The 15298-nt window shown below is 36.9% G+C and overlaps 1 protein-coding gene across 13 annotated transcripts in view; it reads right to left on the bottom strand.

Annotated features, from left to right (window-relative positions):
- PDE4D (phosphodiesterase 4D) overlaps positions 1–15298 on the bottom strand; it is a 1194235-nt gene that overhangs the window by 733912 nt on the left and 445025 nt on the right. The window contains exon 1 of one of the 13 annotated variants that reach the window (XM_036226228.1): positions 6535–7546. The exons of the other annotated variants lie outside the window; for them this stretch is intronic. Within the exon in view, the coding sequence (XP_036082121.1) occupies positions 6535–6989 (455 nt within the window). The 5' untranslated portion in view covers positions 6990–7546. Of the gene's footprint in view, positions 1–6534; positions 7547–15298 lie in introns of those variants that run through there. 13 annotated transcript variants of the gene reach the window in all.

Here is a 15298-nt window from a genome sequence, read left to right as displayed (position 1 = left end):
AGTGGCAGGGGAAAAATACAAGAGATATTTCTGGGTAGAATCAAATGATGTTGGGAATGAAAGAAGAAGAGCATAAGGATACTACTGGCTTGACACTACTAGATGAATGGCGGTACTACACACTGACACTGATCAATACAATAAATATAAATGCTTCCTTAGGTGACAAAGCATATTTTATTTCTCATTTAATGTCCAAAGTGGTGTGGTGATGGTCATGGTGATGGTCATGGTGTTGTGTATGTAGGTGTATGGGGTCAAATTAATTTAGCTGATTAATTTTAAAAAAATAACATGAACTAGACTCATCTTTGGGAAAAATTAGATTTCCTATTTTTAAATGTAGAAAAATGTTCCTCAGGGTAAAAATAACCACATCTTTTGAAATACAATATAGTGCAATTTGATATAATCCCTTAGCAACATTCCTGCTATGCATGAAGACTAGCAGCATTCATGTTATAGATTCACATATTGTAGTTTTAAACTTGTAGGTATAATAAGTTGTGAGAGGGACATAATTTTACCAATGTTAGACTTGAGGCCTTTAACTACCAAAAGTTGCTAACAGAGTTTAGTCTTTTTACATTATTATTCTATATGATATCTATGTGATATCATATTTTAAATCTACATTACAGTTTAAAGGTAGAAATTAGTGACAAATTTATCATTGTATGCATGTGTATGTATGAATGTATCCAAGTTGGTAAAAGAAAAAATGTTTTCTTTTCTGAAGTAGTCTCTCTCACCAATTTAAATATTCCATTTATTCAAAAATACTTTTGAAAAGTAATTTTCAAACTTTTGGCTTCAGGCTATAGCCTGGAAGACAGGGACAGTAATTGTTAAAATACAGATGCAATAAGAAATGTAAAGTAATTGTCAGGAGATATGGAATGTATAAATTGTAGTTCTCATTCTGTCAGTAAACTATTGTGTTAAGTAAATAACCCCTCAGAATATATGTTTCCAAATATAAAAGATCAGCAGTGGTGGGATAAGTTAGCTTAAATATAAGTCTCTATCTTGACATTCAATTATGTTACTATAGTTTCAGAGAAATGTATCTTGTAAACATGGTTGGGTATTTCCCTGTTATTCCTCCATAAGTGGGCAACTGAACCAAGATGGTCCAAATCAAAACAAGAAAAGGGCTTATGTATACACCACACTTAGAAGACAGGTTCTTATCTCTCCTTTCTACCTTCTCCCTCCCCCAATTTTCTACCCTCATAAAACATGGGAAGTATATAATTTCAGTATCAAAAATGTAATAACGTGATGGGTCCATGAAATTTTTCTTCTGATGCAACAGTGTTTCAGGACACACAGAAATGATAAAATCAGTAATAAAACAGACTTTTTAAAGAGTATTATGGTAATACACGGGAAATGTAAAACTATGAATTTTACCATCCTTTTTTTTGCTATGTAAATATCTTTAATGGCCTTATTTATTAAAACTTAAAGGTGGCAAACTTATTTCAGTTATCTAATATTTTTTTTAAAAGTTACTGTCCTAAAATCCAAAATCTTAGATTCATTCATGTAGACAGTTTAAATGACCAAGTTGTCAATCAGTTATTTTGGTGATGTGAAATTCAAATTTTGCATATGAATATAGATTAGCACTGCATTCTTTAATGGAGAAAAATACATTAAAAATCTTTGATAAAATCAATAAAAAACAATGTCAAAATGGTTTTATAACCCAGAGTAGAAAAGTAAAAACCTTAATTTTTTTAGTATTTAAATATTACAATATAATTAATCTTTTCTTTCATTTAATATGTTATGTTAATGTATTTAAAAGGTGAATGTCAAATAAATGTTTTATAATATACCTGGGATTTATACTGAGGCAATTTGTATTGAGTCCTCTTTTCCTTGTTAAATACCTAAATCAAATGTCACCTTCTTGATAGTGACGCCTCTGTCATCTAGAATGGTTTTATAGTACTTAAGGAATAATCTATGCTATTTGAATTTCCAACTTAATTTTTTAAATTGAATTAAAAAAAAAAAACATTTACCTATTTCTCCACCTACCCCCTCTACCTCTGGCAACCATCAATTTCATTATATACATGAGCTTGTTTCATTTTTGTTTTTGTTTTTGTTTTGTTTTTGTATCCATAAGCTTGGGGTTTCAGTGTTTTGTTTTGTTTTGTTTTTTATTTTGTTAGATTCACATATAAGTGAAATCATATAGTATTTGTCTTTCTCAGGCTGACTTATTTCACTTAGCATACTGTTACCAAGGTTCATCCAGGTTGTCACAAATGGCAAGATTTCATTCTTTTTTATTGTTAATAAAATTTCATTTATATACATGATAATGACCTAAGTGTCTATTCTCCATCAATAGACACAGATTGTTTCCATATCTTGGCTACTATAAATATTGTTACAATGAACATGGGAATGCCTATATCTTTCCAAGTTAGTGTTTTTGTTTTCTTTGGATAAATACCCAGAAGTGGGATAGCTGGAATACGTGGTAGTTGTATGTTTAATTTTTTTGATGAATCTCTATACTGTTTTTCATAGTGACTGCACCAATTTAGATTCCCTTCTACAATGTGCAGGGGTTCCCTTTTCTCCATATTTCCACCAATACTTATTATTTCTTGCCCTTTTGATAATAGCCATTCTAACAGGCACATGGTGATATCTCACTGTGGTTCTGATCTACATTTTCCTGATGATTAATGATATGGAGAATTAATTTGTTATTAGGAACATATAGCTCCTGCAGCAGATTTATAAAAGCACCTTACTAAGAAAAATATTTTGTTGTGTAAAAAGAAGTCAAAGAAATACTTACTCATTTATCAGTTCAGTTAAACCATTGCTACATTTTGAGGAATGTCAATTAAAATGATTAATTTGATATGTATATTTCTTAAAGAATTTTTAAACTTTTTAAATATTTCATTTGGTTATCTTGGTAACATAGAAACCCAATCCCCTGATAATTCTATTATTTCAAATCCCTTCTACATTGAGATTAATAAATAAATCTACCTTATTAGATATAACTTAATATAAAATGTAACTACATTTTCCACGAAATCCAAAAGAATTGACTATGAAATGTCTGAGGATTGCCTCCTTCCTATTTAGTCAAACTTCCTTAACCAGGTATACCTCTTTCCCACAGCTTCATATAATGTAACTAATTCTCAAAATTTCAGTTAAACTAACATCTGGAAATACATGCTAAAAATAGCCTTTTAAATGGCATATTTTTCTTGATAATCCATAAGGAATCATCCATCCATCCATCCATCCATCCATCCTTCCATCCATCCTTCCATCCATCCATCCATGAGGCTTCTTTTAGAGATATTAACTCTACAATTTAAGCCCTTTGTTTGGATGATGGCACACATGTACCACATACACATCCACACACACTTTGTGTATCTCACACTTTTGTTTCCTTTTAGACAATCCCTGAAAACAATGAGCAGTGTTCTGATTAACTTTTATTCTCTAAGCACTCATATTTATTATTAGATTATATGGATTGTACAAAGTCAACAAACACACTGTTTTGCCTCTATTGTGATGGTTAACACCAGTGTAACAGTTAGGATTTCAAAATTTAAAAATAAAGGTTAAAATTGCTCATTGCTTTCAGAGTCTCTGCTATCTGTCATTAAAAAAAAAAAATAGATTTAATCCATATCTCAGTTTTAGTTCATTTGAGCTTTACGTCCTGTAGTATCAATCAATATAAACTTCACATTTGGTTTTATATATCTCTTGATGCTCTCTACATGCTGAGATTCTGCACTCCTTTATTTTAGGAGCTCCCATTGCCTTTGTTGAGGCAGGAGACCTAGGTTTCCGTCTCAGCTCTGGCACTCACAGTTGACGTGCTACCAAACAAGTTACTCACGTTCTTTAGGGCTCGTTGTTCTTAACTCAAAAATGGAGGTAGTATCATTTCATCTCAGTGTCGTTAACGGGTTCAAATAAGTGTGAATTTTTTGATAATTTTAAAGCATTCCTACCATTCTCTTTAAAGAATGAAATACCCATGCACTCCTTGAAAAACACATTTATTTGCAAAAGCAATTCTATTAAGGAAAAGCTTGACATGAAATGTAGTATTTGGGAAAGACATAAATGATATAAAGAATTTTAAGGCCAAGTATGCTTAAATGGAATAACAACGATTTCTCAGGTAAGCCACAGTGGAAGCTATGTGTAAATATATACCTTAGTTTTCTGTGAAACGTTCAAATAATGAACTTCAAATAGAACAATTAATCAGTGTAGAGCACACAGCAAAAAATAAATTCAAATCAATCATGTGATACCTCTATTCCAATTATCTTATTTTCTCTCTTCACCCTCTCAAATACATTGTGTTTTATTTAAAAGTAAAGTTAATTAAGAAGCACCACAAAGTTGACCAACTCATAGATTAAGCCGAAACTCTTGTTCTTACTTAAGGTCCTTACTTATTTATTAAGGGCTCAGTCTCACAAAGTATTTTATTAATGGATTAAATATACAAAGTACCATGCTTGCCTTTATTCCACCATTGGAGACCCACATACATAGCGTTCAACCCACTTCTTCAACAAAGGGTATAACTGGATGCGGGTGTTAGCACTCTGGGCTGTAAAAATGAAACTTGCATGTTAATTTATGATTGTCTGCAAATTATACCAATCTTCAATTAATCTGCATTGATATTAACTACAGTCCTCATTCTTTGTATCTAACAGGTACAATGACCTCACCACGAACGTTCAGGATCAAGGAGTGCAAAGAAGGCAAAGGATGTGAGGAGCATATGTACAAGGATTGGGGTATTCTATTTGGCTGAATTTCCTTTGACCATAGTGTATATAACACAAATACAGGTTCATAAAACCCAAAAAGAGGGAAAAAAAGGAGAACAAAGAAATGGAAAGGAAAAAGGAAAGCAAAGAAAAGGAAAGGAAGAAAAGGAAAGGAAAGGAAAGGAAAGGAAAGGAAAGGAAAGGAAAGGAAAGGAAAGGAAAGGAAAGGAAAGGAAGAAAGAAAGGAAGAAAGGAAGAAAGAGGAAGGAAGGAAGAAAGAGGAAGGAAGGAAGGAAGGAAGGAAGGAAGGAAGGAAGGAAGGAAGAAAGAGAAAAGAAAAGAAAACCCACATTTGAACACTATTAAGATTTCCTGATAAATCTACCCAGCTCAGCCCAATCTCGGAACGAAGGTTTTCCTGCTTCCGTACCCAGCCCTGATTTACAATTTCCAATTACTCATCATTCAAATATGCAGCTTGGACATGTAACCCATTAATGCCTGCCTACATCTAAGCTTAGATGATGACAGCTCTACTTTGCCATTAGGCTCCTGAAACCTTAGTCTTGTGTGTGTGTGTGCATGTGTGTGAGTGTGTCTGCGCACACACACACACACACACATGCACAAACACGTGTGTTCAGGAGGAGATTCTTAGCTTGGAGGGCCTGGGACAGGGAAGAAAGGAGCTGTTTATAGATTGCAAGGAAAGGGACTGAATGCGGGCCCAACTTCCACCTCCATGCCAGAGTTAAGAATTTGGAGCTGATTGCTCAAAGCAGCTGTAATTGGTCCTTTACACTACTCACTTCCTTGGAAAAGGAACGGTGGGCATCTATTAAAACTCTGGATGACAGGCAGCTTCCTTGCCCCATCTTCCGGGACACTTTATGTTAGGAAGAAATCACTATAATCAATCTCTGCATCTTGCCTGCTGCTAAAACGAGATGCTTTCTTTCTGAGACTTTGCAGGGATGACTCCATATACACCACAGCACTGGCATAGTGCAACTCCCACAATGTCCCTGCTCCCTCTTTCCACCCCTCCTCTCTCATAAGGATAGCTGAACATTTTGCGCCAAACTCTCCAAGTCATCCACGTGTTGTTCTCTCCTTTCACTGTTCAATTTACTTTCCAACTTGACAAAAAGAAACTCTAGTTGTCCCCTGGCTTTTAAGCCAGGATGCTGAGAGGAAGTCATCTAACCCATACCCCGCCCCCCTCCCCAATCAGATCTGCCCTTCCAAGCCCCTTTACTCTGGGACGACTTTCTAGATTACTGGGTATTTCCCTGGCTCAACCCTCCCTCTCTCCTTTCACACTTTTCCTCCTCCACTAGAGCCAACTGAATTCGACTGTTTGGTCCCAACCACCAGGGTGTGGAATGGAAGTGGGTGGGGAGGAGGATGGTGGGTGGTATAGATAACTGGGAACCAACCTCTCTCTCTCTCTCTCTCTCTCTCTCTCTCTCTCTCTCTCTCTCTCTCTCTCTCACACACACACACACACACACAATGAACATTTATATAGTACTTTCAGGGTCTCTTATACCTGAATAGTAACCTCTCCAGCAAGGACAGACACTCCCCTGCTCATCTTCCCCCATACCCAGAATAGAATTTGACCCTGGGTCCAGGATTACTGATGATAAATAGACCGACAAGGAGAATTTGAGAACTGGGGAGGTGACCCCTTGCCTGAATGGGGGAGGGGGCGCTCTCCACTCACCGCCTGAGTCCCTGGAACGACGAGGGCCAGGACATCCTGGATTTCTTCAGGCCGGGCCGGTGGCCAGTCTCCACCGCGTAGGAGGTGCGGTCCATGGCGCGGCAGTACAGGTAGCGCTCTGTGTCGGAGTAGCCACGATGCCGGACGCGGCCGGTGGCCCCGCTGGAGGCGTAGCGGTTGCGAGCTGCCCCGGGCGGCGGGGGTGGCGGCAAGGGGGGTGGTGGCGGTGGCTGCAGCGGGCACTGGGGCTGGGGCTGGGGCGAGGGCGGTGGCGGCGGTGGAGGCAGGTGCTGATGGGGGTGCAGGAGGCGGAACTGAGGCTGCCGGAGCGGGTACTGGTGGTGCTGCTCATGCCTCCAGAGGTGCTTAGGTGCTTTGAGCGTGGACCCGCCAGCACTGTCGCTGCCCTCGCCGCTGCCCGTCCGGGTAGGCATGCTGCTACTCTCCGCTTCCATCCTGGCTCGCAGCTCCGTGCCTTGCTGCCTAGCCGGGTCCACCACGCTGGTCCGAGAGCCTCCCCGATGCTGCTGCTGCCGCCACCCGCCGCTTCTGGAACTGAGCACAGGCTGGGCTCAGCTTCCCACTTGAAGCTACCAGAGGCTCAGAGACTCAGAGGCTTCAGGCGACCGAGAGGGGGCTCTGCTAGCAGGAGGGGTCACGGACTGTAACAGGGCTCCCTCCACAGTGGTTGTGACAGGGACGGGCTCTGGGCTCCCCTAGTCACCAAGACTAGTAGGTGCAGTGCGCGGCTTCGCCAATGGTCGGAACCACTTTACTCCCTTTCTTCTTTCTTCCTTTGGGCGCCGTGGCGAGAGCTGGAATTGTTAGCGGTGGTGTTGTAGAAACAGCAGCAGCGGCAGAGATAGCTAGCTACCTTCTCAGCCCACGGCGCCAGAAGCCTGATCCCGAAGCTGCTGAAAAGTTGGACAGCTCCTGACTGGTGCGCTGGAGCTGTGACTTTTTCCAAAATCCTCTCAGCCAGTCAGGAGTCAGACCTGTCCTGATCCTTCCCCTCGCCGTGCCCCCGCCTCCCTCCCTGTGCTAATCCCCACTGCCCCTGAGCTTTCCTCTTCACCTCTTCCTGTCTCTGTCCTCTGAGAAATGCTGTTTGGTGGTTCCTGGCTGATTCTCAGGGCTTGTTGACAACAAATCCCATGGTTGGGCTTCCAAAGATAAGGGATGTGACCTGTCAAAGTTGCCCGGAACGGCGTGTGTGAGCGTCGCTGAAAAATTAGATCTTGGTAAATAGCCAATATGAGGAGTGATTCACTTTCCTGCCTAGACACAGGATTAAATATTGTGTGGATCATTCCCATAGCAGAGAAAATGCCCAATGTATCCTCTGGAAGATCTTCCTTCAGCTAGTATCTCATTTTGCTGCTGCTTATGTGAATAAGATCCTCAGGAGGGGTCCTAGCTGGAAATCAAAGCCAGCCTTTGCCATGACTGAGCTAGCGGGCCACAGTTGGCAGGGGGAAGTGGGAGTTAGATGGGGTAAAAAGGGTCAAATATGTGGTGCTGGAAATCTAACTATGGGCGGTAAACACACAATGTGATATGTATATAACTTACCGTTGAATTGTATGTATACTTGAAACTTTTTTGATTTCATTAACCAATGTCACGATAATAAATTTTAAAAAGAGGTGATTGGAAATTTGATATTAAAGAATTATTAACTAACTTTTATTAAAAACAAGATTGAAACACCTTTTCTATTACAAACCTCTGGCTATCTTCAGTAGTTTCTACTGTTAGTGCCTGCCTGCAATTATCCTTTTCTTCTAGAACACAGCTCAGTTATCAAAACATTTTAAAACATGTTGTATCATTATTATTCCACAGAAATTAGGCATATTTGACACTAAAATCCAAATTCAATTTTTATTTGCCTTCCTTTATTACTATTTTCCTGCAATGTTGAATGCTTTTGAGAAGCCAAGAGAATTTCAGAGCAACATATAGACATGTATTTTTTCCTGTACCTTTTTATATTAACATGTTGCTTAAAGATCAAATGTCACTTATTCACTGTTAAAAATAATTCTAGAATTATATTTTGTGGGAGTTATCACTGCACCATTCATTATTCAAAATATAAATATATTTAGAACTCACAATAGCTTGTTCTATTTTGTGTACACGCTCAATCATACAATAATCGAATATGTACATTTTATGCATATAATATAATGAATACTAAAGTATCAGAATCAAGAACCATCTCCAGACTCTCCAGAATGTTAGAAATCCAATGCTCTCCACAGTGAATGCTTCGTATAGATAGCATTTGGTAAATATCGTCAGTGAAAATAAATGCTCATTTTGTTCACTGGTAACAAGAGTGCATGAAATGTGCAAGTGTCTCCTTCTCTAAGTGGGAGCAATTAAAAATGTGCAAAAAGACCCTTGGCATGCTTTCATGGGTTTCTTTTTTTTCTTTCTTTTTTAATAATAGGAAATGTCCCTTCCTCCAACTTTTCAGTATTGGCATTCTGCCCATATGTGGCCCATATATAAAACCTGAGAAAGTCTGTGTCTTGAGAGGAACAAGGCAGTCTCCTAAACATCACATCCCTCTGTGTAGTACTGAAAACGTGCACAACTAACACACACTTTCTCCTCTTTACAGACACAAGCGTGACTAATGGCAGTGGCCAAAGCATTTTCTATGCCTACGAAGGCATTGAACTGGTATCTTTCCAAACAGGAAAGAAGAGAAAAGGAAGTGTTATACAGTATAAGCTGCTTTTTTTTCCCTTTTTAAATTCATTGTATTATTAACATTTAGAACAATTTCAAAGAAGTATACAAATTTCTTCTTTTCTCTGCAATGCTTGTAACCTTTCCCCTCAATATAACTACAGCAAAATACCTCTATCTGAAACTCTTCTCACTTCAAATGCTAACAGTAGAAGCAATTTACAATTTTCTTTCTGGAATAAATAAAATAATTCAAATCTAATCTGATTCTCACTGTCAATTCTCTTTCCTTTTAATTAATGAACACTTTCTTTTTCTTATGTTCTCCGTATACTTAAAAAAATGATTCCTTTGTTGTTGTACTTACAAGTCAGGTACATTTTTAAATATAAGAAAATCATTTACTTTCTAAAATGTTCCCAACTTCAAGAGTTTTCAATTTCTCTTATAGTTTTAAAATGATTATTGGTAATAGTCATTTATTATATGACCTTTGAGATAAGACAGCTTGGGTTCCAATCCACCGCTTCCCACACAAGTGGCCTTGGCTAAATTATCCAACCTTCATGTCACTTATATGCAAAGTTATATTATTGTTACCTACTTCACGGAGTCTAGTGATTATTGAATGAGGTAATACTTAGTACAAAGCCTTATATACAATAAATGTTTAAGAAAAAATAGCAATTTTGATTATTCCTGCCAGACATGGAAGGATCCTAAGTATTATTTTAATCAGTGGTTCCCAACCTTGGCTACGTGTAAGGATTATCACAAGGAGAGCTTTAAAAACTTGTGATGCTGAATTCTCATTCAGTAATTTTGAACTGTAATGCTCTCAGAATCTCCTGGAAAGCACATCAAGACCACAAAGGCCCAAGCTCCTTTAGTAGGGCAGGATAGGGCTTGAGGCTTTGTTTACAAATTTCCCAGGTGATTCTGATTTTCAGACTAAAGTTTTAAAACAATTTCCCTGACTAGACAAATGAAATCAGTATTTCTGGGGGGATGACCCAAGAAAACAGCATTAAAAAAACTCCTCAGATGATTTCAGTATGTCAATAACTACCAATTCATACCTACACCCTCATTACATGGTTGCAGAAACACTTTAGGTATCCATATGATTCAAATTCTTTCCAGTAAAACCAGTTTAAGAGCACAGATCTCATGAAAATATGTTCTTTATTGCTCTAGTTTCCTTTATGTTAGAAGACAATCTTATACAGTTAAAAATTGAGCACTCCCAGTATCCCACTTAAAAATTCCTTTTCTTAATCTAGGGGTTGCCTACTTATATTTAAAACTCCAACATGGAAATATTTAATTGACCCATTGGTTTGTCATGTTTACATATCAAATAAATTACTCATTTTCCTACTGATTGACTACAGTTGTTGGAGTTTTATGGGAATAGTCTGAGAGAATTTTTTTTAAAAAACTATTGGGTTCATCCTTCAAAGGTTTTACTACTCTCTGTCAGCATATCTGGATAAAAAGTGAAAATTTAGATAAATAATTAATGTATTTTTTTTCTGAACAATCCTAAACAAGCCATTCATTTGTGCCATCAGCATGAGACAGAGATTATTATACACCACCATTACCAGTACCACTCTTTTCTGCCAATGCATTTCAGATTTGCCCTAGCAATCCAATCAATCTTAATGTCTGCTGAGCAATTAACATGGGAGAACATTCCTGTCAATAATGATGGAGAGCTCTAAAAGAAATTGTGTCAATTAAAAGCTAAGAGAGAGTATCATTTCCATCCAGAACACAGAATCTTATAACTAAGCATTTATTTCTAACTCGATGATAGGAGGAAGAGTTAAGTGAAACTTTCTTTTGTTATATATTCTATGTATACTTGAACACACATGTGTTATTATATTTGTTAGAGTACATCGATTTGATGCTAAATAGTCAGCAAAAGGTTGAAAATTTTTATCAGCTATTGTCTTATATAAGGCCAAACTGCTGTCTAGTTAGAAATATCCAAAGGATATAGTCAAAGTCTTAGATTTCACCCAGGTCTTCAACATTTTTTTTTTAGAAACTGGCTTAGGATATTTTCTTGAGATGTAAGAAGGACTCTTAAAATTGTAAAAATCTATACATATAATAGATAATATTGTCAACATTGCCACTATAAATATTAGTACTAAATTGCTTTAATATACTAGATCATTTTTCAGTAATTTTTATCTTTAATGTAAAACAAACAGCAATATGCAATAAATGTTAAACTAAGAATTGCTACACTTGAACACATTTGTCTTTGACTAGCATACTGATATAAATTCAGCAGAAACTGGTTCATTGACCCTACAGATTTCAGTATTACCAGAACCAAATTGTAACTTTCTAATGATTCTACTCATCAATTCAAGTTAAGGAAATATTGCTCATATACTATCTGTCAATTTCCATGCAGACTGGTAATTTTATTGATGAACATGAAAAAATACTTGTCCTCAAGGAGCTTACTGTGTTGTAGGGGAAATGAACATAAATAAGCAATTATAATTCAGAGAGGTGAGGGGAGAGAGATGGGAAGAAGTTTGTGTGTGTGTGTGAAAGAGAAAGAGAGTTGTTGATGGAGATGTAGTGTCTACTATGGAAACACAAGCCTCAGTGAGCCTTCATAAAGAGAAAGTGGCATCTAAGCAGAGGACAAGATCTCAAGTACAAATTAAAATTAGCTATACTCATTTTAGATTAACATATATGTTTGACTATATATGTATATGTATCTTGGGGAGCATCAAAGAGTAAAGGCATTCTGGAAAATAATTGGGACAGACAAAAACAGAGAAGTGAAAGAAATTTTGGGGTATTGGACACATAGAAAATAATAAGTAATCCTGTAAATCTGTGAGAAGGACAGGTAGGCGAGTATGCAAACATCTGATAACGAATCACCTCTTATGAAGTGACTCTTTGACACAATATTTTGGCTTTGTGTAAATTATCAAAAAGGCCCCTTTCTGGATGTAAAGAGAGAAGAAGTTGAGGATATGAGAGGAAGAAAGAGCATAGCAGATAGTGTGCTGCCCTTGAGAAGGCACGGGCAGGTCCAACTCTAAGGTATAGATGGAAGGATTTGTTTTAAACTAGACAAAGACCAACATTTCCATTGTGACTGAAGAGAAAGGCAAAAGGATGAATTCAGGTGGAAGGTTTATTGTATATATTGAACATTTAATATTTGGCATTCTGCCAAACACTTTGAAACATTATTTTATTTAATCTTTGCAGTAACATACTTCTTTATTCACATTTTAACTTTTAAAAATGATAGTCTCTCAACAGAAACTAAAAGGACTATGACAGTCTCCCTCATACGTTGAATATTGACTGTGACCTTAATTCTACAAAGATATCACCTGTTCACCTGACTGTCTCAATATTAATTAATTCATTCGACTAATATTTATTAAAGACTTAATATATGCCAAACATTTAGTTCTGGAGAAAAGAAGAGAAAACAGAAAAATTCTGGCTCTCCTGTACTAATTGGAAGACAGGAAAAAAAAAAATCCATTCAAATAAATAGCCCAGGTGCGGCTAGGGGTATAAAGCAAAATGAAGCAAATTAAGGAGTTAGAGCATGATGTTTGAGAGTAGAGTGGTTAAAGGAGGCTTCTTTGATAGGGTAGCATTTGAGCAGAAACATGAAGCAAGTAAGAGTGAGCCAGTATTCTAGGTTATAGTAAAAGCAAGTGTAAAAACGTAGCAGTCAAGTGGGTTATATTTGCAGAATGCCAGTGCCTTAGGGTGAAGTGGCCTGAGGCTATTTGACTAAAGATAAAAGAGGGCCATGTTGGCCATGGTAAAGACTTCGGATTTGTTACTGGTGCTCATAGAGCTACATATAGCTGAATTTTAGGCTTGATTAGATTTAGATGCTTAATATTCACTTAAAATGTCTTCAAAAGACTACAGTATAATGCCTCATTGAAGAGATAGATTATTGTATATGTAGTAAAAAATAAAAATATGCCTGGGAAACATAGCTTTCTTCCAAATGAATAAAATATTTCTTTCAGGAAGAAAGATGATACTTCTATATTTTATTTTAAAGTAACCAGATACTCATAAGTACTTGAAGCTACTTTTTTTTTTATGTCAACACTTGTGATTGCAGTTTTTTTGTAGCAAAAAGGGTACAAAATAGAACCAGCCAAAGGAAGAGATTCATAAGGCAAGGTCTTGGAGGCTCTCAGATGTGAAGCTGTTGTTTCCTCCTTCTGAAATCATAACATGTCACCCTCCTGGGACATCATTGTGTAACAGTACACAAAGAGTATTGCCAACCAAGGAAACTCACTGAACTGTGCTGTCTGGAGTTTTTATCTGGATTTCATTATATAGGCGTAATTGGTTGAATCACTGGCCACTAATTAAACTCAATCTCCAGCTCCTCTCCACTCCATGGAAGTCCAGCTGATATATCATGGCTCAAAGTCTCAACCCTCTAATCACATGGTTGTCTTTTTGGTGTAGCCAGCCTGCATTCTGAGTTATTTCATTAGCACAAACTATTTAGGGGTCTAGCATGTGTCACCTCATTGTTATAAACTATCAGGGCCCACCAAAATAGCAAAGACATGCCTATCACTCAGGAAACTCCCAAGATTTAGAGACTACCTCCCAGGAACTGGGAATAAAAGCCAGACAAATTCTTTATTACACAGGATTCCCTATTTTTTTCTCTTTTTTTAAAGCCCCTCCTCTCTCACACTAATATTGTTTTGATCTAAATTCTTGGTAATTTCAATCATGGAGATAGATATCTTTTCAGTTCTTTGAATTTCGGTCCTTTGAATCTCCTTCAGTGATCTTGTCTCTCATCTTTCCTAAATCATTCATTACCAATGTCATACCCTAGATTTTGCAACCACTCCCTAATTTCATTGCAACCACTCCATAATTTCATTTTCATGCATCCCATTCTCTGACCAACACTTGCTGCCTTTCTACATTTTTTCTATCTAGTATTCTAACTCAAATAATCCTTTAACCCTGCTAGCACCTCTGATCCATTGATTGTACCACCATTTCACTGTCTCACCCTCTTTATATCCTCCCTCCCTTCCTCACTCAGCTTAAATCAGTTATAATCATTATTCTACCTTGCACATACCTTTCTTGATTCATTGTCTTTGCTGTGCCAAAACCACATTCTTAGTTAAATCCAGACTCCCACCTGTTCCATGCCTACACCCATAAAGCTGAACGTGGCTAGTGAAAAACACATAACCTTAGTCTAAGAAGTGGGAAAATGGATGGTTATTTCACGCTTTTCCCTCTCATTTCACATTTCTAATGTTCTTACCATTCTTTTTCTCAGATAATGATTTTTCTTCTTACTCTATTGAAATAGTTGAAGAGAACTTCTGTAGACTCCCACAGCCTCATCTACCAGCATTTGTAGCCACATACTCTGACAATTACCACAAAACTATGCATTGTTTTATCTAAAGGTATTTCTTCCCTTTGTGAACCCTAGGTCATATACACACTTGTCTACTCAACTATATAGTTGAAGCCAAATGTCTTATCATTGAAATAACTACCAAATCATGGCCAGTTACACAGCAGCAATACATTTAAAATGAGTAGATATTACCAAATCTGTCAGAAGATTGTCATAGAACTGATTCTTGAAAATTGAAAGAATATTACTCAGGTACTAAATGTTCAACTATTAAGAGCTTCCAGCTGACATTTAAGAGAGGATGCTGAACTTCTAATGTTTGATAATTAATTTTAAAAGTAAATTAATATCCCTTGAAACATCACTCTCAATCTTGAAGATGCAAAAGAGATCATAAGAAATAGCTTATTATTGTAAAATTAGACCTAACTACCAAAGGCCAAAAATAGTTAAAATTCTTTTAATTCTTGATATGAAGAAGACTTAATCTTACTCTTTTAAATGCCGATAAATAACATGGTAGGAAATATAAGGCAAAATATATGCATTTTCCATTCAGTTAACAAAATGTAAAATTAAAATATTTCTCATTTTATAAAGTTCCCATTAAATTGAGTT

Source organism: Rousettus aegyptiacus, unplaced genomic scaffold, assembly GCF_014176215.1.
Source record: "Rousettus aegyptiacus isolate mRouAeg1 unplaced genomic scaffold, mRouAeg1.p scaffold_m13_p_8, whole genome shotgun sequence".
Classification (NCBI taxonomy): Eukaryota; Metazoa; Chordata; class Mammalia; order Chiroptera; family Pteropodidae; genus Rousettus; species Rousettus aegyptiacus.
Note: the sequence above shows the minus strand (reverse complement) of the source record. Positions and strands in the feature narration are given on the sequence as shown.